General features: G+C 39.4%; 1 protein-coding gene across 1 annotated transcript in view; it reads left to right on the forward strand.

Moving 5' to 3' along the window:
• The window catches only part of EML4 (echinoderm microtubule associated protein like 4), a gene marked incomplete at its 5' end in the record, with an annotated part of 76832 nt that extends 51700 nt beyond the window's left edge, over positions 1 to 25132 (forward strand). The window contains 10 exons of the mRNA XM_010576534.1: positions 877 to 1028; positions 2569 to 2694; positions 2814 to 2945; positions 3568 to 3635; positions 9866 to 9954; positions 11173 to 11270; positions 15829 to 15916; positions 17182 to 17280; positions 21655 to 21785; positions 22290 to 25132. Coding sequence (XP_010574836.1) covers positions 877 to 1028; positions 2569 to 2694; positions 2814 to 2945; positions 3568 to 3635; positions 9866 to 9954; positions 11173 to 11270; positions 15829 to 15916; positions 17182 to 17280; positions 21655 to 21785; positions 22290 to 22754 — 1448 coding nt within the window. The remainder of the gene's footprint in view (positions 1 to 876; positions 1029 to 2568; positions 2695 to 2813; positions 2946 to 3567; positions 3636 to 9865; positions 9955 to 11172; positions 11271 to 15828; positions 15917 to 17181; positions 17281 to 21654; positions 21786 to 22289) is intronic.
• Positions 25133 to 27498: the final 2366 nt, after the last annotated feature.

A 27498-nucleotide genomic window follows, 5' to 3' on the forward strand; every position in this document is an offset into this window, starting at 1 on the left:
GGTCACAGGACTTGATCTCATACCGTTTTTCACAGTGTGAGAGCATGCTGACTTGAACTGACTTGAGCCATACGCAAAGTCAGCGAAGTTGAGCTGGTATTTATTTGGGTGGTGTTTTAGGCTTTTTCTGTGATTGCTATTTGGAAATATGCAAGTCGCAAAGCACCAGAATCTTGCTTTTTTTTTAAATATACTTTCCTACAGCAGTTCTTTTGACATGAAGTCCCAATTAGGATGCAAAAGGCTTCCTTTGCTACCTTTGTTGTTTAATTTTCTCACCTCTCTTTTGTTCTTCCTAGTGTTTTCCTTTGGGTAGGCTACTGTATTGATAGATGCCAAATGCTGCTTACACTATTTTTAAGTGAGGCAACATCCAGCACTAGTTGTTAAGTTCATGCATCCTGGAAACTTTGCTATAAATAATTTGCTTTTTATTCCTATAAGACTATAGACAAGAAATCTTTGAGTTTCTTATAAGAAAGTAACTTTAATTGTTTTCAAATAATTACTTGCTAAATGTTTATTGACTAAACGACAGTTTCTCTTGCATCTGGAAAGACTGTGTTCCCTTGGATAGCAGAGAAATGAAAGCATTTTGCAAATAATTGTTTTTCTTGCCTTCACAAGTTGTAGGACAATCAATCTCAAAAAATTCTCTTCAGAAAGGCAGGCCCTTTGTTTTATCTTTTTATCCTGCAAGAAAACACTACCACCTTGTGTTTGCAATACTGATGCGATATTAATAGCCTGACAGTCCAAATGTAATTATTTATTATACACTGTTACTTTATTCTTCTGTCAAAAGGCATAGCTTCTTGTAAACCCCAGGTGAAAAAACAAGTAGTGTTCTGTATTATTTTCTTTTTGTGCATGTAGGAGTATATCAGATAAGCAGACAAATCAAAGCTCACGATGGCAGTGTGTTCACACTCTGTCAACTGAGGAATGGGATGCTACTAACTGGAGGTGGGAAAGACCGAAAGATCATCCTCTGGGATCATGATTTGAATCCTGAAAGGGAAATTGAGGTAAGAAAGCAATAGTGACAGGGAAATTGCCTTGAGCAAGGTATTGACTAGCAAGACAGAGCCCTCCTCACCCTTTGGAGGATCGGTAGTTAGGATGATAGAATGTCTTCTGGTTGCTGTCTTTTTAAGTGGATGACAATGTTTTATTATAAAGTGTTTAAATTTTCAGCCTGTAATAAGCCTATATGAGGCCTCAGTTCTCCTCTGTTTTAAGTTCAACAGAAATTATAAGGTTTTTCTTTCCTCCAAGCCCTTCCTTGGTTTCTTTTATTTGTCACTTTTTTGAGGATATTGTTTAGTATCACCTGTGTTTTTGTTAAGTGTGCCTGTCTGGAGAAAGACAATGTTGCCAAGATTTGGGGGGTTTAATAGAACTTTTGACATAAGGCAAACAATCGGTGGGATATTTATGGGTATTCTGTAAGAATTAATGATTAATAAGCTATGTTGAGGAACTTCTTTTAACTTTATCCTAAAACAAGTGTTTAGTGAATATGTATGTGTCTGTGATTTGGCTATATGGCAATGCTAGGTAAATGGGGATGAACTGGAAAAAAATTGTACGTTATGGATTTTAAAATACTCCCTCCCCCCCGACAATAAGATGACCTCTTGAATTAATGTGTTCTTCTTAAACAGTTGTTCTAATAATGGTTCACTCCACTTACCTAGTGTCCATTTATAGCATCATTTTTTGCTTATCACATATGTTTAGTTCCGTCTAGAGTTTACTACCTTGAATCTAATATTTATCTTTAGAAAACATATCTTCAGAGTAACTAAGCATTGACTATTATATACAACTCTTAGGCTTAAGTAACACACTCTATTCGTATCAGTGTCTCTGTTGGCCTTTTGTTAATGTTATGTTGAAGCTGATTTCTTACGTTGAGAAATATTACCAGAGCCCTGACAGACATCTTTCTGAATGATTGCATTCATTTTCTATCTTGTGTGGCTGATATTAGTGTATTTTCTAAAGGTAAATCATTTAGAATACCAAACAAATGCACACTGTAAAACAAACCAGTCTATTAGAATTCAAGCATGCAATAAACAAACTCAATAAAATTTGGGGTCATTGCTGACATAAGGCATGTGAACGTTTACTTAAGGCTAATCACGAAGCATTTACTGTGGGCTACAGGATTTTCCTTATTTTTCACAATGTGTTTTGAAAAATAAACAGTAACTGTGTATTATTGCTATCCTTATAAGATGAGTTGTAAGGTTGTGGAGTGCATTCGTTTAGTGTATTTGGCACTTAAAAATCCATGTAATTTAATTTGTAATTTTTTCTACTGTGACTTATTAAAATGGCATAATTGTGATTGTTTTGGAGTGAGATCGTCTTGTATACTGAACAAATAAACGAGGTAGGTTTTGGGTCAAGTCCTGATCTACTGTATACATGATTAGATTATTCTTTTTACTGGGAGAACTGCAGTTCTGGTACTGTCTTTGTGCGCTATTTGTGGCCTTCAAAAATAAGCACCTATCAAGATGCGTGACGTGGTTTTACAGATGTTTCTTTTCCTAGGTTCCTGACCAGTATGGAACAATCAGAGCAGTAGCGGAAGGAAAAGCAGATCAATTTTTAGTGGGTACTTCACGAAACTTTGTTTTGCGGGGAACATTTAACGATGGTTTCCTAGTAGAGGTACAGGTGAGCACAACTTTTTTTTAAGCTATAACCCAAAAATGGTTTGGATTTCCCTGCTGGTGTGTTATTTTAAGAGAGTCTTTATTTTATTCATTGTTAAATCATATGTGTTTTCTTTCCAGGGACATACAGATGAACTCTGGGGACTGGCATCCCATCCTTTCAAAGACTTATTTTTAACATGTGCCCAAGATAGGCAAGTTTGTATGTGGAACTCTGTGGACCACACACTGGAATGGACCAGGCTGCTAGATGTATGTCAACCCTTTAATGTTAAATACAAAGCTGGAAAATAAGAAAAAGCATTAGTTTTCTGCAACACCCTTGTCCCATCTGATTGCAGGAGAAACAAAAATCCTGTAGTTACGGCTTTAAAAACAGCTATTTGGAAGCTTTGCTAAACTTAACCAGGCTCATCAGACATTGTACAGACTGTAATCTGGTTACCATTGTCTGATGCCATTCTGACAATTCAAGTTGTATAAAACTTAGTCCTTTCTTCTTGTTACAGTTTAACTTTTTCCCCAATCATTCAGACAATCTGAAGAGGGTATCATACAGTTGTGCAAGGTTTGGCTTTAGATGTCCTTCCTTACTGTCCTTGTTTGTGTCATATTTTGGCTAGTTCTGTCCTAATACCCAAGCAAAAGTATCTTTTTACACAGAAGTTTAGGCTTTTTACTTTCAATGTCATGTAGTGCATGTCACTGATAGATTAAAAGAAAATCTTTCTGAGGGTTTTAAGCATGCTGCTAACTGATTGGTTTTTCCCGTGTCAGTTCACCTCAGACTTTTAGGGTAGCTTTGGTATAAGGAGAGGTGTTTGACCATAAGGAAGCAGGCGGGTGAATGATGTGTCTGTGCCTCTCTGTTCAGGAACCAGGGCACTGTGCTGACTTCCATCCCAGCGGAGCAGTGGTTGCGATAGGAACACACTCGGGCAGGTAAACACCTTTCAACTGCATTGTGATGATTGTGATGATTGAAAGTTTAAAGGAGACAATTTGATACTATGTATCTTATCTATTGGAATTTATTTGCTTTTTATTCTTTTTGCTTGAGGTTACGTAGCCTAAAAAGCTTGGGGGAAGGGGATGGATCTTTCTTACATGGGTTAGATGAAGACAGAAGGATTGACTGTTGTTAGGCTGTTCTGGTTTTTTAACTACTCTTTCATGAAAGCCCAGATCTTGATTTTTTTTTTTTTTTTTTTTTAACTCGTTTTTTTGCAGGGGCTTCCATGAGCACTCCTTTTTGGCTTTACCAAGTATCATTTATTTTAATACTGTGTGTGTATGTTACATTAGTTAATAAGACAGGTACAGTACAGATCTTCCTCTTTCCCAAATCAAACAGACTTGCAATCTTTTAAATTGACATGGAGAGGCAAGTGAACAGGCTAGTATTTTGATTTTTATGTAAGACAGAGTTCGACATGGCACATTGCTGCAATGAAGTCCTATTGAGCTGTTCATATTCTTCCTGAAATCATTGTGTATTTGAAAGCTATCAAAACACAAACTGAATCTTTTAACTTGGTGTTTTTCAGTAGTGGAAAAAATTTGGTTTAACTCATAGTGAAACTCTGGCTTGGTATCACCTCCCAAGAAAGGAGTCTCATGCAATGGATTTTTAGCAAGTACCAATTAAAAGAAAAAACAGGATATTCATAGCATTAGGAAGGTGAGAGGAACAGATATTAAATCTGTTAGGATTTTTATTCTGTTTTTCAGTTCTACCTCATGGTTGACAAATAGATAAAATAATGCATAGTGCATGTAAGAAAATGCGGAAATTTTTTTTGTGTTTAATTCGCCTCCTAGAAATTTTTTTTATGTGTAACCTCATGCCTAAAAACCATTTAAAGTTTGGTTTTTAGAAACCTTTGAGCATGTGCAATACCCTTAAACTTTCCTGGAAAAATGAAATGTTAAATACTTCTTAGGGAATTTCCTTTTCCAAGATGAAGATGCAGTCTGCACTTAATTCATTAGGTATAATATCAGGCTAGAAAACCTAGTTTACCTTCCTAAGAAAAATCTTGCTGAGCTCTTGTATATTTGGTTTCCACATTGTACTTTTCCATTTTTTCATCTCTTTCTAATTATAGCATTAAATTGAACAAGTGTTTCTGCTTTCATTAAGCAGAGCAGAAGATACTGGCCTAATAGTACTTGAAATAGGGAAAAGGGAAGAGAAGGTCAGGCTACATTTCTTGAGAGTTATTAGACATTTTTGAAATTATATCAAAGCACAATCAAGGCATATTGAGCAGCCAAAGCATTCAGTCTGTTGTTTGCTTTTGCTTTACTTTTCTTCTTCCTCCCTTCCAGACCATTTAACGTTACTTTTTGAGTTCAGCACTTTTCAGTTTAAATTCTTATTTTTAAATTACTTGAGGCAACCAGTTTATACTATGTTGGATAAGTTTATGATGGCGGCCTTTGGGGTTTTTTGTTTGATTTTTTTACCCTGTTCTTGGAACTAAGCAGTTATATTTTCACCATTATATTTTACTGCATTCTATTGCATGATTCAGTGATAGGCTTGAGATATACAAATGAAACTGAATTTAAATGAGCCCTGGTAAGTGGACAAGTGTACGAGAAATAAATGGAATTGTGAATCAAGATAAACAGACCAGTTTTAAATTTACTGCCTAACCAGTGACATCACGCAGTGCTTTCTGTGCCAGATAATCCAGTCCAAGGGATTTATTTCCCAAGGAATGAGGGCTGCATGATATACCTCGATTAACATAGGAGAAAATAATCTCAGACCCATAACAAGTCATTTAATAACTTGATTCATAGCCCAGAATGCTTAAAGCAAATATTAAATGAGTCTAATCTGTTTAGGACTCAATAAGCACAAACCTTGGATGTGTCTATGTGTTGCTGTTCTCGTGCTGCTCTGCTTCCAGTATGGAGGTCAGTAAGACAGAGGTAGGGAATGGAGCATTAAGAAAGTTGGGTTTGATGGTTGAAATTGTGACATCTGAAGAAAAATGAAATTTCTACCTCTCTTCCCATTCTTGTCTGTTGTTTCACAGCGGTGTGTTTTTATCAGGCCAACATGTCACGGTCTTGGTGTGTTTTTCACATACCACTTCCCATGATAAGTATTTCGGTATCATTTCCCTTTTTGGGCTGTCTGGAAACGGTCTGCTGCAGGTTTTGTTACTGCTTCTTTAAATACCTGCTGTGTGCCTGATCATCAGTTGTCTGGGATTAAGCCTGGTTTGGAGAGAACTAATACTTTTTGTGGATCCTGCTGTTTGCTGGAAATGCACAGGTGGAAAACTAAAAAGGGCTGGCAATCAGAAATCCTACCAGAAAAGTGGGTTTTTCAAGGCACTGTACAGATCCTTTTGCCATGCTGCCAGTGGTATTATTTGCAGGGAAGTAGATCTTTCTGTGACTAATCATGTAGACTATCTTGAGTGCTGTGCATATTGAGTATTCAAAAGCCACTAACATTATTAAGAAAACTGAAGGCTAAAGGACAAGACCAGCATAAGCCAGAGCCACAAGGAGGTAAATCAGTCAATAGAGCTATTGATCATTATACTAGTTCAGCATCTGCTGTGGTATTAAGATGAAGAAGCCTAAATATCCCAGGGAACCAGTCTTGTAAGATGGGTTGGTTTGTTCACCCTGATTAATGCCTTGCAGGTTCAACATTCAGTATTACCTAAACATGGGAATTGCAAGTGTAAGTGCAAAAATATATTACTACTATGGAATACCATTTCCCTGGTGATTTAATCAGAAAAGATCTACATTCACAAATGTGAATTATCAATAATAAATGTCTGTCATGGGTCAGAATTTGTTTTCCAAAAGAGAGTAGTTTAAGGGGTTTTGTTTCTAAGCATGTTTTTTTATATAGGTTATTAGTGTTTTTTTAAAGCAAAGGAATGGGAAGACAAGAAACAGATGAAAAGGGCAAAAGTTTTGTCTTGTTTACGTGAACTCACAAACAAGTTAAGCATGTTATCTTCAGTAATAATTGGGAGAAAAATTAATAAAAATCAGAGAAAGTGAAAGAACCACTATCTTACAGCTGGGATACCATTCATCCATTTATTTCATCTGATCTACAGATCAGAAGTTCACTTGGCAGCCAAGCTTTGCATTTCACAGCTCTTAGGATTTCTTCAGGGTCAGCTGCCATTTGCATGTTGCATACCTGGGTCTTGGAAGGAAGATCGGAAACACAGTCTCAAGGTGGACCCCAGCTGTTTGCGAGAAGGGCTTCTGTGGGGCATGCTGATGAACCACTGTAGCTGCTAAACTGAAGACACATTTCATGGAGAAGGGCTTTTTTGCTGGCAGTTGCAGTGTTTGCCATGGCATTGGGAGAGCTTGGAAGATTGAAGAGAGCACGTCTCATTACAATTCGTGGAAGCATCAAGAAACAGCTGAACTAGATGTGACCAGTGCTTCCTTTCTTAAATTATTATCAAAATTGTCACGGTGCACTGACTCTTTCAAAGGTCAGCTAAGATTGCTGCTAGTATGTCCTCTGCAGAAGAATTTTTTGAGAAGGACTGGTGTCACAAAATGCTGTCTCCTAATGCCAGATGAAGTTCAGTGTGCACTCTTAAAAGCAGCAGCAGTTTTGCATTGTGTTTGATACCAAACAATACCACCTCTGTGCTTTCAGTAAAATAGGGGGGCATTGAATGTTTTTCTGGTTGCATTTTAGGCTTTGGGTATTTTTCATTTTACATACTATTAACTGGAGGATTACCTGGTTCAGGTAACAGCCTCAAAGGACCAACCTAAAGAGCCAGTGTCAGGACCAGCATCAAGAGGCATGTCCTTGTGGCAGAAGCCGCCCTGCCCTGCCCTGGTTGTGTATTTTGGGACACGGAGGGTTCAGCTCTCCCCTTGGCTGTCTAGCAGAAGCGCTGTGCAGCATGGGCACCTGCAGGAGGGCATGGGAAGGGGGTACTTACCCGCTTTGTGGAAGAAAGCTTGCTTTTGGCTGTTAGTGTGCTGATCATCAGGTTTTATATCCAGGCACTGCAATTACGCTGCTCAGAATAAACAAACAGGTATCATGCTGTGTCGTCTTGCTAGATAAATAGATTTTACAGTATACTGCCTAAGTTTTCTGGTAAAGCAAAAAGTCTTCCTATCTCCTGTTTCGCTGGCTGTGCACAAGAGGTGTGTTGCCCACCTGGGCTGAAGCAGTGAGGAGCCTCCAGCCTGTGCTGGATTCAGGAAGACACAAAATGAGAATGAGACAGTGGGGCATTGGCCTTCAGACCAGCTTCTTGTGTTGCTTGAAAACCAGATGATTTCAACTCAGTGATGCCTCCATGTGTGTTCTTCACCATTCTGTTGTTGTCCCATCAGGATGTACTTTTAGAGCAGTTTTGCTGTCATGGTGGAGTGATTGTTTTTCTTTCTGTGGTAGCAAAATGGCATAGGTACCCTCTCTCTTCACCCCTGCCAAACCCTTTTGTGGTTTTGGTTGTTGGGGTTTTTTTTAAATTTATTTTTGTTTGTTCTTTAATATCCACACCCACCCTTCTCAGGGTTATCACCCCGGTAACATCTTAGTGAAGCATTTGGCAGGGCCAAAGGGGGGCACAGTTTGAACTAAATAGCAGAATAGGAACTTGTAACTCCTAATGTGTTCAGAGAACCAGCAAAGCTTCAGTGTGTAGATTGGAAATCAAAAGTCCACTTTCAGCAGAGCATTACAGAAGAGAAACCGGGAGCATGGTTTCTACTGCTGTCCAATGCAAACATATTAGCTGTTTTCCACTGGTTGCATCTGTCTTGCACAGAGATTATTCAGCAGTCCATGGCATGTGGGGCTGGGGGCAGGGGGGGTTGTGTGTATGTCGTTTCATTTCTTTCATGTGGTTCTCTAACCACAAGCTGGTTTTAAGCCGTTGGACCAGGTCACTTTCCAGATACCTAGCTACTGGACACTGGATCAGCATGAGCTGGAATCTGATCTCCATCCATAGAAAGCAGCGATATACGCTGTTGTTCCTGGAGTTTATTTTAGGTCATATAAGTTTGTTATGAAATAAATGGTCCTAGCTTTAGCACTGTTCCACTGAGTTCACTATGAGACAGCGGGTGGAATTGCCTTACTTGTTTTCCCAGTGTGTGAGCTCACTGTTTGCCACTAGGGATGGAAACCTGGCTGTGGCATATGCACACGGTTGTGAGATCAGAAGTTTGGAGCAAAGACATTAAATTCTGTGTACAGCTTTAATGTATTTAGCCATGTTGACACCTTATGTTTTCATGATACATGTGTATGTATTTATATTTTTATTAGATTTTCATTGTCTTTGTTTTGCTAATGTTCACTGTATTTAGGAGTTAGGTGGGCATCAGAACCACTGCAGAATGCTCAGGTTCTGCTGATCTTGCCTGTCTTGCTGTCAGTGGCCATTTCAGTGTTTAGGCCACTGAGTTTTTTAAGCTTCTCTGAGCTTTTTACGTGTGCCTCGTAACTAACACTGCAGTTTGAAAGTTATTGTTAAATAATAAAAAATGCAATTAATTACCTTAGTTATAAATTATCCAAGCAGGAAATAAAAAAATAAAATGCTAGGTTATCAACCATCAAATTTTCGTAGATGGTTACGCTTTCTTACTTTGATAAAATTATTCATAGAAATGGAAAGGACTGAGGGGAAAATACTGAATTAGAATAGATTTGTGTTTAAAATGAGTGTGGATATGTTTTCCACTCCCTTCCACTCCCTACTACTTCTATTTTTATTTTTTTAAACTTTGCTTCATACAAATTGAACGATCAGTTTTTATATCAAAGCTGTTCTTCAAAATGGGGAAGAAGTAGTAGATCAAAATTCAGCTGTAGCCTTAAGGCTTCAGGATGATAAGGTGCAGTCATATTAGCTATCTGCTGGCATGTTTATCATCTGGTAGACATTTTGGTGATTACTGCAGTGTTCAAGGGAGGGGGAAAAAATTGGGCTGTATTTCGAATCTTTCATATATTCTTCACTGAAACTTGTATCGCTTTGTGAACCAGAAAAGCGTTCCATTAAAAACAGATGTTTGCTGTGCTGCTTTTGAGGCGCTAGTATAAGAAGATGAAGGCAGGCAGTGATTATTGCTCCTTTGCTTGTTTTTTTGTTTAGTGGAAGTGATACTTACTGGAATTCTCTCTGTAGGTGGTTTGTTTTGGATGCAGAAACAAGGGATCTGGTTTCAATACACACTGATGGCAACGAACAGCTCTCAGTGATGCGCTACTCAGTAGGTAGGCAGACTTGTATGTTCAGAATAATTGCAGATAAATGAGATGTCTGTTCTGTTAAACTGTCTTAAACTACTCCCCAGTCACTAGAAAAGGTAGAGCTTTGAAAAAAATCATTTAAGATGCTTAATATATAACTGAATACTTGGTTACAGATTTGTTTGTGTATGCTAAATCTTGGACTTTTTGTAACTGCAAAGTTACAGTCACCTTTCCCAGCCTTTCCTTCATGTTGATCTGTACTGTTACAATAAAAGCTAGCTTTGCTCCCAGAAAAACTAAAAATTCTCAACTAAATAGTTGGCAGGTTAACAGAACAGGCTGTAAAAAGCTTAGTGTTTCAGTAATATTTTAATATACTTCTTAGTTAAATTTCAAGTTTATTAATACAAAACCATAAAACCAAACAGGTCTGTCTGAAAGTCAGAGCTGTTTGCTCAGTATTTGCTATGGGTTTACACGGTGTCCAAGCCAGTATTGAGTCTCCTCTTCAGATGTGACATGACAGACCATCAGAGGCTGAATTCTCTCTGTTAAAACTGGATGGAAGAACACCCTTGTAAATCTGTTTCTTGTTTGCTTTTGGATAACATGCCATGTCAGTGGGCAAAATGTTCGTCTGCTGCTGCCACATCTGCCAAGCGCAGCAATGTATTTCAAAGCACTGATGTTCCTTGACACTTACAGAGGCATTTGATCATGGTTCAGGGCAGCTCTTGTCCATGTCATTGTTTTAAAATGGAGACAACACAGGTTGGAAAACTGCTTGTAATGTTTGAATGCTCCACTCGTCATTTAGACCTTATTTGGCACTGATTTATACACAACTCTACCCCCTGCCCCGCCTCCCCTGCCCCCACCCCCACCCCAGCTAAGCTAACTATAGAGTAAATACTGTTACGCATTTTTTGTGATGCACAAAACTCAAGCCTGCCCGCTGTTGACAGTTTCCAGAAATCCAGTGCAATCTGAGGATTTATACCCTGTCCATTGGACACTTACTTAAAAAAAGCAGAAGTGAAAGAACTTGCCCAAAAACCATGCCCACAAAGTAAACAGATACTGACTGAAAAACAACATAATGTAAACAGTTATATATCCTTAAATACAATTAGTAAGCAGTAGTTTAATCGAGGCTATTGTCTTAGTGATAAATCTGAAATCATTAAAATTTGGAAAACAAATATTCTGTTAATTTATATCAAATATTTTGTATTGTAGATGGCACCTTACTTGCAGTTGGATCCCATGACAACTTTATTTACCTCTACGTAGTAACAGAAAATGGAAGAAAGTATAGCAGATACGGAAAATGCACTGTAAGTTTTGGAGCAAATATAATCAGCAGTTCTTGCATTTTGATGTTATACGTACACCAAGATGTTAAGCAGTGGAACTCTCCGCGCTGATGCTTTTCCTTTTTTAGTTTTGGTTATATGTTTTGTGGGGTTTTTTTCAGCATTTAATTGATTTTAAACTTTGGTCTGATGGGAACTGCAACTGTTAGTGTTAGGTGAACACTTTTGCATTGAATATGGCTAATTTCTCAGAGTATTGACTTTCTTTGAAATGGGAAATTAGCAGTAAGATGGAGAAATGCCTTGTACCTATATGCTGAAACTCTTGGGGAAAATATTACACTTGTGTGGGGGTATTTTCCCCCTATTGGTAAAGCACTCATTGGACCAATATAACATTAGATGGTGGAATTTCTTTAGAATATGTGATTTTGGAGGTTGCAAATATGCACTGTTTTCAGCTGTAATTGTTACTACAAAATTTGGAATTGGGGGATATGTTAACAATAAATTTCTGGCCCAGGGTAGATAAATCTAAGTGTAGCACAAGCAGTGGAGTTTATATTAGTCCTTATATGAGGTTGTCCCAGTGTTTAGTTAGGTGTCTAACATCCTGGCCTTAAGTTCAGCTATCTCTTTAGGTTAGTAGGAATATTTACATAAAGAACATCTGAACCTTAATGGGATTTGCAAATGATATCATAAGAATAGGTTCACATTTGAAATGTGAAATGTTTTTTTTAAGGAGTGCATCCCCTGCTCAAAACACTTTTCATATGTTTGTCACCAATTGCATTTAGTTTTAAAAATAAGAAAACTCCTAAAGCTGCTTTGTTAATTTGAAAATGGGAGGTAAGGGGACCATAAGGCTAACTTGTGGGGGTTTAGGGTTGGGGTTTTTTTTTTTTTTTTTCCCTACAACCTTTGATGCAAGACTTGCAGTGGAAACTGTTAGGGGGGAAAAAAAACAGGCATTAGCCAGTCCTTTAGTGACATGTATGATGTCTTTGAGAGATTTCTCAATCATTTTTGATTTGGCTGAGGATGCGCCACACTGCTAGCGCATGGGGGTCCAGAGCAGCCTGTGTCCAGCTGCTGCCAGGGGCACAGGGCTGCGGGGGTGGTCAGCAGCTGTGGGTTTGCCCCATACCTACAGTGTGCAGGCTGGCAGGGAGGGCTCGGCGCTGGCATGGGATGCAGCTGGGAGGGAAGGCTGTTGGATATGCTAGGGACTCCTCAATGGCAGGGTTGCGGTGCAGGGTGGGCCAGGGCATCCTACAGCCCCTAAGTAGGGTGGTGATGGGCTTAGCCGATAGCACAACAGTCATGAGACAAGAAATCAGGTCTGCAGCCTTCCCAGGGAGCTCAGGCAGTGGGGAAAGGGCTGAGCCTACACATAAGTCAGACTGGGAGCCCAGTGGGGCTGGTGGGGATGGCAGCAGATGGCTGCACCTCAGTACAGCATTTTACCCCATCACTTACTTTTTAATCATAAAAGATAAAATCACTCAGAGATGGCTAATCTTAACACACATAATATTTAGCTTGCTATGTACTTCAAGGTCTCTGTGAGCTCTTTGAAGATGTATGAGATCATTTATTTCTGTATGTCATATGTATTATGTATCAGGAGAGAGCATGTTGTAATTTAAACCAGCATCTGTATGTCTGTCTCTCTGCCTTGGCAGGAAAGGGGTTTGTAAAAATAGGGTTGGGAGAAATGAGCATTGTTATACTCCGGCAGAAGCGTTAAGGCTTCAAAGCAGATTTCTGTTAACCATTTTTTTCAGTCCGAGTGACTGTGTGTAGAGGCCAAAATTAGCAACCTGGTTTCTGTCGGGGCTGAGCTCCCCTGACCCTTCCAGCGTGCGCAGAAGGCAGCAGCGTGTTAGCTGACTGGAGTGCGCTGCGAGGCTGCCGATCCGGTTTCATGTGCCCTGCACCTCCCCTCTGCTGCCTGCCAGCATGCTGGCGGGTCGATACCAGCTTGATACTAAGCAGAGAGACACCCAGGCATGCTCGGGACCCGGAGCACTCTCCTGGCCGGTGCTTCGGTGCTGGCACTGCGTCCTTCTGGCGTTCTTGTGTCATTCAGTAGCCTCGAGGATGACCTCCAAGTAGTATGACTCAGTCCTCCTGGTAGTCAACTTCTGGTTGTTTCTTCCAACTTGAATAAATTATTTGAATACTTTCAGAAGGATTTTATCTACTGAACCAGCATCAGCTTGTGCATAAGGGCTGTATGCCCACTGTTACGTTTAAATCCCCTTCCAGTCACGACCAGGCTTTCTGCTGCTGCCAGAGAGGCGAGTCTCTGACCTGTGAATGTGTTTCCACAATGAGAGATGGTGTTGGTTGTGATCAGAAAGAATTTCAGATGAGCTGAAACAACCGTTTCGACTAGTGCAGCTGTTTTTTGAGGGCTCCAGCTATGCAGACAGCAATGTGAAGGTATGGGCTGGGGTATGAACTTCCAGCATGTCAGCAGCTCTATGGTAGCTGGCGCTGTCTCTGTTTGCCTTACATCAGAGATATCTGTTAGCAAAAGAGAAGTGTTGTGCACTTACCGAGGGGGCTGTGGGGTGAAAGCCACTCAGGCAGCCACCCTGAAGTATTTGATCCACTGGACTTAACCTGAAATAATTAGCATGCCAATCCTATAGGCTGTGGGTATTTGTACCCTTGCACCACTTAAATCTGAAACAGATGAACATTGCCAATGAAGGAGAGGGTTTCCATTTAGTTAGATAGTTTTATTAGCCAGTGATAATATGAGTAATTATGTTCATTGTATATAAAGGTACAGAAAAGGAGAGAGTAAAATGTTGCCCTATCAGTGGGCAGCTACCAAAGAAAGATTTTAATAGAAAATGGGATCATCCTATTGAAAATACTATGACAATGTTTTGTTCCAGTTCATCGTTCAGTGATCGCTTGCCTGAAGGGATTTTGCAGCATGGAGCCCCCTGGCCAATTGCTTTGTTCCCTCCCCCACTGCCCCCAGGAATTTTAACAGCTGCCAAATGTCTGGCAGGATTTAGTAAATGACTGACCAATTCTTTTCCATGTTGGAGTTCGTTTGCAGATTTGAAGACTTGGAAAATAAGGGGGGGAGAGAAAATCCTAGCCAACTGCACTTTTTGTTGTTGTTGTTGTTTCCCAAAATACCAAGTTTGCATGTTGATATCGTATATCCCATCCATGACTGCAAAGCAGTTATGTCAATACACAGTTCCTCGGCTTGAGACAGAGACTAGTTCATAAGTAAATAAATCTTAAAGGCTAGCTTTTCTCTAAATATTTTTGCAGTCTCTCACAGAGGACCTGGGGAGAGGAAGACAGACATGGCGTATTTCTACATGTAATTCTGGAAGCAATCAGCACCTCTTAGAGTTCTCTATAGAGGCAGTTGGTGTGGTGGGTGGTGCGGCAGCCAGTGCAGTGCTCCAGCATGGCCCTGGCACGGTGGGTGCAGGCTGGGCCAAGAGACCTTGGGGGGCGCTGAGGGATGCCATCTTCATAATGCCCACTGAGAGAGGGAGGTGAATTGGCATCTGTCAGTCAAGAAAGTGGTGTTTTGTTGCCTGGCAGAATGACTAGGAAGGGGAGAAAATGGATGGTCTTACAAGGGGAAGAGGAGCAGTAAGAAGAAATGGAAGGGTGGAGGAAGAAGAGAGTGACATGGACGTCACTCTTATTAATTTCCTAGCCTTTCCTCTGCAGAGAAATAATTTATTCCTACCTTATACAAATGTGTGGCTTCTCTGGAGCCTCTCACAGCTTTATTATTACTATTATTACTACCAACAAAAAAGTTCGCGCACAGGAAAAATATTCTGACCAGCTGCATTTAGCTTCTCCCTCGAAAACAAAGGTGGGTCTTTAGCCCTCAGTGTGCTCTTGATGGTGATAGCTAAGCAATTGGGCCAAAGTGTTCTGATTCTTATATAGATGACCCTGTGCCTATAGGGAAAACTTGAAGTTGGCATTAACATGCATGCAGTGTAAGAAGCAGAGCAGAAACTTTCAAAAAGCTTACGAGGGTATTCTTGTAACACCAGTCCTTGATCTTGTAGTTTTACATGGTGGTTGTTAACTGAGCTATCCTAAGTTTTTAGGATTAGCAAAGGTTATTCGAATGTGCGTGTGTTTAATGGAAATTATTTTGAATGGATAGAGAAATAAAATAGAGTCCTATCTGTCACTTTTCTGTTGGGATCTAAAAATGATCCTGTGCAAGTTACTTGCCTTTCTCAATTAGTAGAAATGTGAGTTCATCCATATTTTAGCAATGTACCTTCTAGGAATAAATCATTCTGGGGTCTAAGAGGGACATGGTTTACAAGTGAAGAATCCACCATGCAGTGGGAGAGGCGCGATGCCCAGCCTGCATTTGTTTAGCAAGTGTGGCACTGTGGAGTAAGGAGCCTTTAAAGGAGCACAAGTGAATTGCGGCAGACCTGGGGTGGGTGGAGAGGTGCTTTTTTGCTGTTAGCTGTCACATCTGTAGGTGTAACTTCTGCTTGCGTTTGAATTAAAAGTAAGCGTTTCACATTGATGTTACTGCATTCTTCTCCAGGGACATTCCAGCTATATTACACACCTTGACTGGTCCCCGGACAACAAGTTTATAATGTCAAACTCAGGAGACTATGAAATACTATACTGTAAGTATGAAATTAGATACACTGGAAACAGAAGTATGTATTAGCTGTCAGAAAATTCAGAAGAGTGTGTTTGATCAGGACTGTACAAAATGCTTACTGACAAAGGAACCAATTTGAACTCGTGTAACCTGATATCTTGATGTTATTCAGAGCTGTGTATTACCTAATGGCAATGCCAAATATAGCTTACTTCTTTACAAGGTCATAAATCAGTTTAACAGCATAGAATTTACAGAACAAGTGGCGCTACCTTTTGATGTTGGCCCAAAGTTCTGTAGATTGAAAATAATATATACAGTTGTCTAATTAGTGTCAACAATACCAGTTGTTTTCAGGGAATAAAATCAGTGGGTCTGTGCCACTGTTCTGCTCTGGGGTTTCTTTCTTTAAACTTTATCTTGGGTGGTGGTGTTGAAAATTAAGCAAAGCAATAATACTACTTTAATGAGTTAGTGGTAATAATGGTTTTGTGTTTGTCTTTTTTTAATATGTGAAAATATGAATTTAATATATAGTGGTTATGTCAAAAGTTCAACTTGCATAGTGCATATCAGTCTGTTTTTAAATACTTTTTTGTATTCTTGTCTTCCTGTAGCTTTAACTAGATCCAAGAGGATTGTAGTTCTGCTCCTGTACAGGCAAGAAGAACCAGCAGTTTAAATATCTGTCACCTTAAAATGTTTTTTCTGCCTGTCACAACTTAGGTTTCAAACCTGGATAGTGCAATATCTCAATCTACCAAAAGGAAATGTTGGTGCTTATAATTGCCTGTATAGGGAAGCAAAGAGCTGTGACCCATTAGTACTGGGCTGGTGTATTGAAAGATGGACAATCTTTCCTTTCCTAGTTGAAAAGCAGTCTAAGGCTCCTCTGGCAATAGTTGCTCACTGTTTTAAAAGCAGAGCTTCCTGAATGATTGCTTGAATTTTAACACATCAGTGAAGCTGGTAGGAAGGAGAAATTATTCTATTATAGACTGTATTAAAGCATTTTGTAGAGTAGGTGGCAGGGGATGCAAGCTGCAGGGAAATGTTTTTGAGGTATGCTGATCTAAAGAGGGAAATGAGAGGTAAATGTGACTCTTAAATACCAAGCGAAGCTTCGAGTATCTGGAATTTGATGAAAGTACTGGTCTGTCTTTGCCTCTATACTGGGATTCCAGATTGGTTTTAAGATATATTTATTTACTGTCTTAGCACCTTCAAAGGGCACATATGTAAATATAATTTTATATGGCATAACTCATCATTCACATTTTTTTACAGGGGACATTCCAAGTGGCTGTAAGCTAATCAGGAATCGTTCTGACTGTAAGGATATAGATTGGACGACATACACTTGTGTGCTAGGCTTCCAGGTGTTTGGTAAGCACCATTTAACTTGCTTTTAAGCTATTCACGCTGTGCTTTTGTGTTTTTATTTTGCTTCAATTTGTCATTAGAAATACAATGTTAATGATTATTGAGGATGGTGCTGAGATGACAGACCAAAGAGACTGACCGCAGTATTTGTTTGTGATACAGAGCATTGGATGCTCTATAGACAACGTAAAATTGATTTCTGTTTCATCTTGAAGTTTGGGATTTGACTTTTCTGCTGTCATTTTAGGCTACCAATTTTGGAGGCACTGAAGCAAAAAGCTGATATTTTAAAGTGCTCGTATGGCACATGTGCGTTCTTCTTTGCTCACCTTGTTTTGGGATAGAAACAAGACTATGTGAGTGTAGGTTACAGTTCATGACTTAAAATCATGACAGCACTTTGACACCTGTAGTCAAAGGTGAATAATATGCACTGCTTCTAAAGAGTTAAAATGCTTTAAAGATTAAACAGATTCTTTACCTAGTAGTTTATTTTTAAAATGTACAGAAAAATTTACAGCGCTGCAGATCTGATTTTAATAGTGCAGTTTGAGACTGTGGCCAAACAGTTCAAAGTGCTTTTGCTGAAGGCAGCTCTGTTGGCCATAAATGAGGAGCCCCTCTGTGAGGGGTTGAAAAGTATGGTTCGGCCTGTCAGTGTTGTAAAACCAAGTTGTGTGAGCAGGATGCTGCATGTCTCACTTCCGCTGAGATTAGATACCTCTGTTCTTCATGTTGTTGGAAACATTAAAAGCAGGTAAATCAGCACTTTCTTTAGAGGTGAGGGTTAGGTCTATAATCTTTTCTTCACAGCTACTAGGAGTTCAACTTTGAATATCAGTTTATATGCAGGGTAGAAAAAAATCAGTTAAGTCTGAGTGCTTCTGTAGCTTCTGACACCTATCCGTGCATATTTTAGGACTGTCATGTGCTTAATGAGCAAGTAGCCTTAATTGATTGCAGTTGATCTGTGGGATAACACTGACCCTGTGTGGCATATTGGTTGGGTGGAGGACATTTGGTGCTTTATAACCAGGCTTGATTTCCTTTGTGGGTACCAAAGATCTGAGGCAGAGCAGGAAAAATAAAGGGGTCAGAGAAGGAAGCTGACTGGTTGATAAACTGCATAAATATTTTTGAGTTGTTTGGAGCTTGAGGTAGGTAGCAGAAATAAACAGGAGCATGCTGTTTCTGGAGCTGAATACTGTTGCTTATTGCTAGTTTGATGAAAATATTGACTCTCATTAGCCTGAGAACTGTGAACTGGGTTGTGTACATGTTTGGTTTTATTCAGTCTGTCTGGGTGAAGTAGAGACTGGATGGCTGTTGCCTCCTGATGCTCTGTGCGTGTAAGCCTAGGCTGACAAGGAATTGGTCCACAGCAGTCATTTCCTCAGTGTCTTTACTACTGCGACTGAAATAATAGTGCAACACAAATGCCTTTTTTAAAATGGAGTATCAGAAGATTCAGGAGATGCTAGAGAAAGTGAAAAGGAAAACTCTGATGCTAATATGATGTCTTTCTCCAGGAGCAATGAAAACACTTTGTAAGGACTGAATATTCCTTCTGGAATAGCCTTGGAGCTGAAGGCATTTTACATTTTATGCAGAGCACTTAAATGTACCAGGAAGGTGGAGGGAGCAGACGGTGGCTCTGTTGCTACTGAACTTCATTTGGTAGTAGAGCAGGCAGGATAAGGGGAGCAGCTCTCTGAATTCCAGCGCTTTCCCAGGAGTGTCCTTTACTCGTGACCTAAGGAGATGAGGTGTGGGAGTGCAGAGTTTGGTTTCACATCTAGACCATTGGCTTTGTCTTTTTAACAGCTGTTGGATAGAAGTGGCTGGGGCCAGGCTGGAGATGAGCAGCTCCCATAATGACTGTTTTGAGAAGCCTTTTTACTTTTTGTTTTTAAAAAGTGGATGTCTGTTGATCCTCTCTGCATTCCCTTTTGGATTAATACAAACTTTAACCACTCTGGGTTAAGTTTAGTTAGTCTCAAAAGCTCTCAAAATCTTCGGTGTGCCAGAGGACCTGGGAATGAAGTAGATAAAGCAGATAATGTGATGTTATTCTGGGGCAGAACAGAATATATTTAAACTTCCTAGCCAAGATTCATCATGCCTTGACTTTATATTGTCTGGTAGTCTGACACCCTTTGCAGAATCTTAAAATTATGGCTAGGTCTCAGACAAAGGCAAGTATTTTCCCATTAAATCAGACACTGCATCTAAGCCAATCTAGCAGATATTTGCTGCCCAAAGGAGAAGTCTGGCTTTGACCTGAGGGTCAGCTGGCTCAGGGATTCAAACAAGCCAGGGGCTGCTCACTTTAATATTCAGGAGAGAGGGTTAAGTTTATGGGATTTGGGCTTTGGGGGTATGTGTTTTACTAATTTAGCTCTGTGGATAGTGTGTCCGTAGGCTCAGGCATTGCACTGTTGTCAGCAGAAGAAAGAGGATAGAAATGCATGGTTCAGATGAGAATAGCATCGCTCCTTTTTGGCAGTTGATATTACTATATTGGCTCAGCACTATCATCAGTCTGCACTCCGAGAACTTGGAAGTCACACTCTCATTTACTGCACATTTCCCACACTTTCATCTGAGCAGATTGTTTTGAGAGGCTTACCACTGGCTAGCAGAATTTATTAAAATTGAAGTGCTGCTGTCGTGCCTAATAACAAAGTCCTATTATTTTCTGTTTTTTGCTGTTTTTACAGTTAAGAACTAAGAATTTGGTCATATTAATGTCTTGTTTATTCCACGTTTGCTTGATGCATCGAAAGCAAATCCTGCTGTCTTACGACAACAGGTTGTCTTGCCTTTTGAGCTGCTAAAGAAATTTGTGAACACAAAAGATATTCAGTAAGAGATGCAATCTTGAATATTCGTCTTTTTAATCTTAAATTAAAAAGAAGAGGAGATAGCATAGCTGTTTGGCATAGTCTGCCTAAGGTGGTAGCTGAAACTTCAGGAAACTGATTTGAAGTTCATTTATTACTCCCACCTGATCACTGTATTTTATACATAGAATGCAGGAGAAAGTTAAAATTCATTCATTTTGAGCTACTTTGAAAATTCTTAAGTAGTATATATTTTTCAGATTAATTTCATTGATGTGAGAGTGCTAAAATGTTTCTGAATACTTTCCTTAGCATTTCATATCTTTATTTAGTAAATTACCTACAGTGTAGCTTATTGGCATTGTAACAAGCTTAACAAGCTGCCTTTGTTATTCTTCAGAGAAAATGAAGTTTTTACTCCACCCACTGAAGAATGGAAAAAAACAACTTTAAAGTTAAATGCTATTTGCCATTTTGCTTAAAAACAAGAAGAATTAGTGTGGGAGTTTGAAAAAGATAAGGCGATTCTAAGTTGGTGTTTTGTGCTATATAAAATAGTAGACAGCACATGTTTTTTATTTTACCAAAGTTGGTGATTGTAGCAGAGGAAGAAGATATTTTCCTGTCTGATAATGAACATCCCTCTCACTCCATCAGACACACAGTTTTTCAGGGTCGGGGGTGAAATTTGAGGGGGGGGAAATTCCTCCTAACTCCTGAACTAATCAGAAACCCAAGTCTGAGCTGTAAAAATATGGTACCTTTGGCATAAACTGGCATCTTATAACCCCTTGCTTACCTTTTGTTCAGCTTTTCTTGCAGATGTGAATCATCAGTTTTGTTATGGGAATCTCTAGGGTCTTTGTTTTTTAATAAAAATAGACCCTCCTCCTCCCCAATTTGTTCAGTGCTTTTTATCCAGGCAATGTTGTTATTCTTTTGTCTAGACATATCTGTGTCACTTTTTTCACTTAAAAACATATTGAATTATACTTAAGCACTTGACAGCACTTACATCTATGAAACTCATAGAGGCTGGGTTTCTGTGCAAAGTATCATAAATCAGTTGCCTCCTTTGCATCATGCAAATACTAAGATTTAAAATAAAACCAAAAGAAATCTCTGCATAATGTATGGTACCTGGGCTTGTTCCATGTTTCAGCATGAGTCTTGCTTTCAAAACATTTCTGCATGAATGAAAGTGTTAAATTAAGAGTTGCCAGTTTTAGCAGCAAACTTAAGATAAGCTTTAAACAAGACAGGTTTTGAACAGGAAACATATATTAAGCCTGAGAGGTTATCCTGGCTGAGGCTGAGGGTTTGGGGGAACGGGGTGGAGGAGCACCATTAGGCTAGCAAAATGTTAATGACATTTAATGTAACGCATATTCCATTTTCCAGTTGAATGTCTGTCTTACCTTTTGTTAAGCTTGCCTTTTCTCACAGCGTTATAGATCTTGGTTTTGTTCATGGATTGTCTTTGAATTTGTTTCTAAAACTACCATCGCTAAATATCTGCTCTACTCTCTCCTAGGAGTTTGGCCCGAAGGATCAGATGGGACAGACATAAATGCCCTTGTCAGATCCCATAACCGAAAAGTGATAGCGGTTGCTGATGATTTTTGTAAGGTCCATCTCTTTCAGTATCCCTGTTCCAAGCCAAAGGTAAGTCTAGACCAGTCTAGTCTATGTGCTTGTTTGCATTGCATGAAGCTTTCCTTGCCAGACACCTGCTTCCAGCTTGGTTGTTTGGAACCTGGCAGCCAAACAGCTCATTTATATCTGAGAACAGTGCTAGAGAAAAAAGCATGGTTTTCCCCATTAAGTTTATATATAAAATAATATAAAATACAAAATAATATACCTAAAAGCAAAGAGGCAATAGTTCTCCTTAAGTTCTGGAGAAGAGGCTTGACACTCTCTGTTCGTTGGCCTTGGTGTAAGGTCCATTACTTTTTGCATAAAGTTCTAAATCTGTCCCAAGTTACAAGCCTTAAGAAGAAAGGATGTATTGTGGGGGGGGAACCTAATATAAATACAGTTTTTTACTCTTATGTGAATAAAGAGCTCTCTCGAAGGGCTAAGCAAAAATAGTAGTAGTTTTAGATTTTGGTATCGTGTGCTCTTCTAGTCAAGCATGTGATTTATCTTTCTGCTTGTTTTCAATAGGCTCCAAGTCACAAATACAGCGCTCACAGTAGTCATGTGACAAATGTCAGCTTCACCCATAGTGATGGCCACTTGATTTCAACTGGAGGGAAAGACATGAGTATTATTCAATGGAAACTTGTGGAGAAAGTTACTCTACCGCAAAATGACATTGTTGTAGACATCGGTGCAACCAAAGTGCCCATCTCTGCCAGTGAAAATGCTGTACAGTCTCCTGCACCTCTCCCACAGCCTTTTAACGAAATGAACCAAAATGAAAGTGTAACTGGCAGCTCTCCGGCTTCTTTGGAGAGCAACTTGGAGCAGTCTGCGGAGGCCAGCGAAGAGCAGAGTGAGGAGCAAAGCGAGGGGAGCAGCCTGGATCCTGCTGAGCCAGGCTATGAGGAGCCCTCCAACGAGATGAGCGAGGAGCACAGCGAATCCACGGTCACTGAAGAGCAGCAAGATAACTCACCGGTGTCTTAATGCTCCCAGCTCAGGCGGTTGTTATTTTCCCTTGGTGTGCGTGCTTTCATTACAGGGTGAGGGTTCAAATAGGGAAAAGTAGCTGAGATTCATGACCACTCCAGCTTTTGAGTTTCAGTGAAATTTTTAGTCTGAGCTTCAGTTCAATGTGTGGAACCATCCTAAGGGCCTGGCTTGATGGTCTGTGTCAAGATCTGGTCACGGTTAGTAGTGGACATTACCATAGATCCATTTCAGTTCTGAAATCGCTGTCAGGAAGTGGCATGAAATGTATACTGGAAAAAAGGTTAGCTCTGAGAATTAGCTGAAGTAGACCACCTTAACTATGTGAAAGTGCTTTCTGAAAGAACTAAGCTGATGGGAAGCACTGAGCTGTTCCAGCTGAGGAGTACTGTGCTGCTTTTTCCAGGTGCGAAGACAAACAAAACAAAAAAACAACCAAAAAGCTCTTTGTAGGGCTGTTTTCCTTTGTTTTTTCTTAATGAGAAAAATAGAGGAGAAACAATGTAATGATGCCACGTGCATGGCGATGCCTTCTTGATCTAACATATATGCAATTTTCTAACACTACTAATTCCTAGTGGAGTCTGGATGTGTTCGCAGTTGGTCTGCTCTGGGTGCTGCTAGTTCTAAGGCAAATCCTGTCAAGGAACGGTGTTGGCTGTTCCATTTTCACAGACTATTTAGTATCAGACTAACTAAATACTGGCGTGTTTCACTTTTCATGACCTGAAAGTTGATTTAAACTGTAAGATGTAATTGTCTCTTCAAAGAATTGCTTGCCTAGAGAGATTGAAACTTTAAGAGTCTTTACAGTGACTTTGATGTGAACAGCAGAGGAAGCATGGCAAGAACACAGAAGTCAGACAGGCTCCAAAGTTAAACTTTAATCCTTCAAGCAGAACTTGCTCCATCCCTAGTAGGAGAAATATAAATACAGTTAACTTAAATTATTAAATTGGTGCTTAGGATTAGTATATTAAGTTGATAATTTTTTCTTTTGAATTTTTAGAGGTGACTCTAAGAATCGTTAAACTGCAATCTCTACCCTCCCCCACTGGCTCCTTTAGCAATTGTGATATAAGCATACAGTAATTTAGATGATGATGTGATTTTATTTTTTATTTTTTTCCCCTAGACTTGCTGATCTATTGTTTTTGTGATTTGTGTTTCCACCCCTCCCTGGGTTGCTCTAAGCCATGCAGCTTTCATGTGGCTCTACCTGGCCAGTTACAGGATATCTTGGCATTTGTTATGCATTTGGAAAGTACTTTTTTTACAAAGTTTGTCAGATAGCTACATTTTTTTCTTAAGTGCATACATTTCCTACTTTAAAAAGATATAGATTTACTGACAGATATCCATTTCCTATGTACTTGTTCATATTTTGATTACATAGAATTTTCTTTTTTAACTTGCTGCATTGTGCTGGTATTTTAGTTCTTAGTTAGAATATCATGTTTAGAAACTTTGGATGAGTTCATAAGTCTTAATTGTGCAAGCGTTTACGTGATTGTGCCATTCCAAAGTGCATCAAAACTGTCATTCCCTTACTAGTATCTTCTCAGGAGAAATGCTACAGATCAGGTATTTAGTCATCATTTGGAAAGATAAAAACAAATGGACTCCCAAAGGACATTTAGAACATTTATATATAAAATATATAAATATATATATATACACACATATATATATAAAAAAATATCCTCTTGTTTACAACAGTTCCAGAAAACCTCAAAGTAGTTCCCTTCAGATGGAGGGGGATATGAATTCCAAGCAACCCATCTGTTTAAACTGTGCTCTGTACATAGAGTTTTGCTGGAGAGCTCTAATATGCCTGACTTGCAAATTTGCCAAAAAGCAGCAATGGAAGGTAAAGGTCAGCTCATCAAAGTTCTTGGTTCCAAATGAGGAATATGCTGTAGTTTTAGAAAATAATCGTAATAAAGGAGAAAGGATTTTAGAGTTAATGAGGCACAGAGCTCTCTCTGTCATTTTTATGAACTCCACATAAACAACACTTTTTTTTTTCTTTTTTTTTTTTGGAACATCTGTCACCTGGGGTTGCCATGTAAAGTGAGAGTTATAGTTGTGATACTCTTGTGTTTGTAGTTCAGAAGACTCTACTAATATGCAAAAAGCCTTACAGCTTTCAATTGCTGGCAACTACTGTTTAACAAATAATTAAATCTGTGATAATGGATGGAAATGGGTGGGATTATGTAACTGTAGATGTTTTAGAAAAATAATTGTGAATGAATTATGACTAAGAGTGTTTCATGTGAAGATGTTTGAGCCATTTCTATCTATCATGCATTCCTGTCTCAAGGCAGAAAATTTTGAAGATTAAAAAAATAAATAAAATCATCAAAATAATATATCGCAGTGTCTTTCTCCAAATCTCTTCTGGTTTCTTCTGAATATAAAGTGGATGCTGTGATGACAGTTGCAATGTCTGGGTCTATGATTCTGGAAGAACCTTTTTGACTTGTGCTTTTTTTTTTATAACCTCCCAGACTGCCTAAAAATAAGCTGATTCAGCATCATGAATAATGCTGGCACTCCTAAATATTGGTCTTGTTTACTTTTGTATGTTTATGACATTTCTCTTTTTCATTTTTGATTATTAGCCTACTAGCATTATCCTGCTGTAGCTAATTGATGGGCAGCAGGGGATCACAAATAGGTATTTGTCCTGATGTAAGATGCAGTCTACCTTCCAGGGTTCTGCCAGAAGCTTTCTTCTGGAAGTCATGCGAAAAAAGTACAAGCTTATTTTGGATGTAACATGTTAAATACCATGATGCTTCTACATTCCTGATAGTCTCTGTCCAATTGCAGATGCAGAAGGTCACAATATGCTTAATACATTCCTTGTGAAAGATTCTCAGTCTTTAAAGACTTTGAATCATCTCAGATTCTTGCAGCTGGTTTCTGTCCTTCACAAAAGGGGAGGGTGGGGTAGAGAAGAAACCTGCAAGATAGACAAATACCTCATGTTTATCCTCACTTAAAAAACAAAAACCAAAAAAAAAACCAGCAAAAAACCATCATTGCCACCCCCTGAGGTTGACTGGAAACCTCAGTGACTCTTCTTTTCCACCGAATTGTCAAGAGAATGCTGCTATTCCAACTTGAGCAACAGGCAGATGTCTTGAGGTCATGCTGTGCTCTTTCCAGCACACCCACAACATCATGTACCACTTTGCCATGGGGGCAGCTGTGCAGTGGTGTGCTTTTCTAGGCTCTGCTCCCTTTCTCTCGAAATTCAGCTCAAGGCTTTTGCCACCTCTTCTCCTGGGATGCTGGGTAAGGCAGGAATCTTCCTGAAGAGTAGGTAAGCTGGTCTTCTGTGAGCCTCTCTCAGGGTGGAGACGGGATGGGGCTCATAAGTGCCCACTCTTACTTGGGACAGCAGCATCTGCTGCAGTGATGGTATTTGTCCTGTGGAGCTGAAGTTCAGGGTGGAAGCTCCACTGAAGGCATAAAATTACAACAGCATCCTGTTTTACATGATTGAAAAATTAAATTTGAAATCTGCATTAAAATTTTCATTTAGGTTGCATAGTAAAATACTTGAATGTTACGAAATGCCAAGTTTATGGATTCTTGCAGTATGCATCCATATTGGGTGCATGTCATGCAAAGTGATATTAATTGGGTTTTACATAGAAAGGGCACTTTTAAGGATATGACCACATACTTTGGTTTGGGTTTTTTCCCCTGTAGAACTTCCAGGATAGATGAGGAAGAGGCTGGGGATGTGGATGGGTAATGAGGAACCAAGAATTTCTTAGGTTTGATTTTCCTGTAATTTTCATTATAAATAACAAGTACTGGTTTTTGCATATGATGCATGTCAAGTTCCAGCCTCTTACTTTTTTCAGTCATCCCTAGAATACATAGATTCTGGCTCTGTCTCTCAAAATAAGGCAAAAATTAAATTTTGATTGTTGTATTGATTACAGTCTACACTGAACAGTATGTTGTATTTCTACTTTCTGCTTCACCACATAAGGTGTGTTAGACTGCCTTGTATTTCCTTCAGTTCAGTGCAGTATTTCAGTTGAACCAGGATAAAAGTAAGTAGAATGTCCTTATGAAATTTAAGCTCGGCCAAGCCAAATAAACAACAAATATTCTTTTCTGCTGCATCATGCCAATAAAATGTTGGTTCCTGGCAATGAAAGGATTAATACTACATGAGATGGATTTTACTTGCGCGATACTTGTGCTGCTTCTTTGCTTTCCTCCTGAACAAGCCTGAGCCCATTGCCTAATCTTTATTTCTGACAGATGTTTTCTGTACTAATACTTTAATCAACTGAGAATGAAAAACGGCTTACAGTAGGATTATACAATTTAGAAGACTGGGCAGTGTACACATTTTAATGTATTTAATGTGCATGGTGTGTCTTTGTGTGCATACACATGTATACAAGCATGAAATAGAGACGGCTGCTCAAGGCCTTTTTTTTGTTTGTTTGAAAGAGAAATGCGGATGACTTCACACCGCAGTGAATTAAGAAGGTTTAGGAGCACAGGGGAAAAAAAGTGTTCCCAGCAGGATGGCAAGGCAAGAGGGCTGGGAGAGGAGGCACAGTGGTGGGATGGTGGTTGTACCAGAGCTGCGTTTCCTATGATGGGTCCCCAGTACCCTCCTGTGCAGGTCCGGCTGTCCCCCTCTGTCCGGATGGACTAAGCTGAAGCTCCTGACACATCTAAAGGTTAAAGTCCCCTAAGC

The sequence above is a fragment of the Haliaeetus leucocephalus genome, unplaced genomic scaffold (genome assembly GCF_000737465.1).
Source record: "Haliaeetus leucocephalus isolate CR32 unplaced genomic scaffold, Haliaeetus_leucocephalus-4.0 Scaffold526, whole genome shotgun sequence".
In the NCBI taxonomy this organism is placed as follows: Eukaryota; Metazoa; Chordata; class Aves; order Accipitriformes; family Accipitridae; genus Haliaeetus; species Haliaeetus leucocephalus.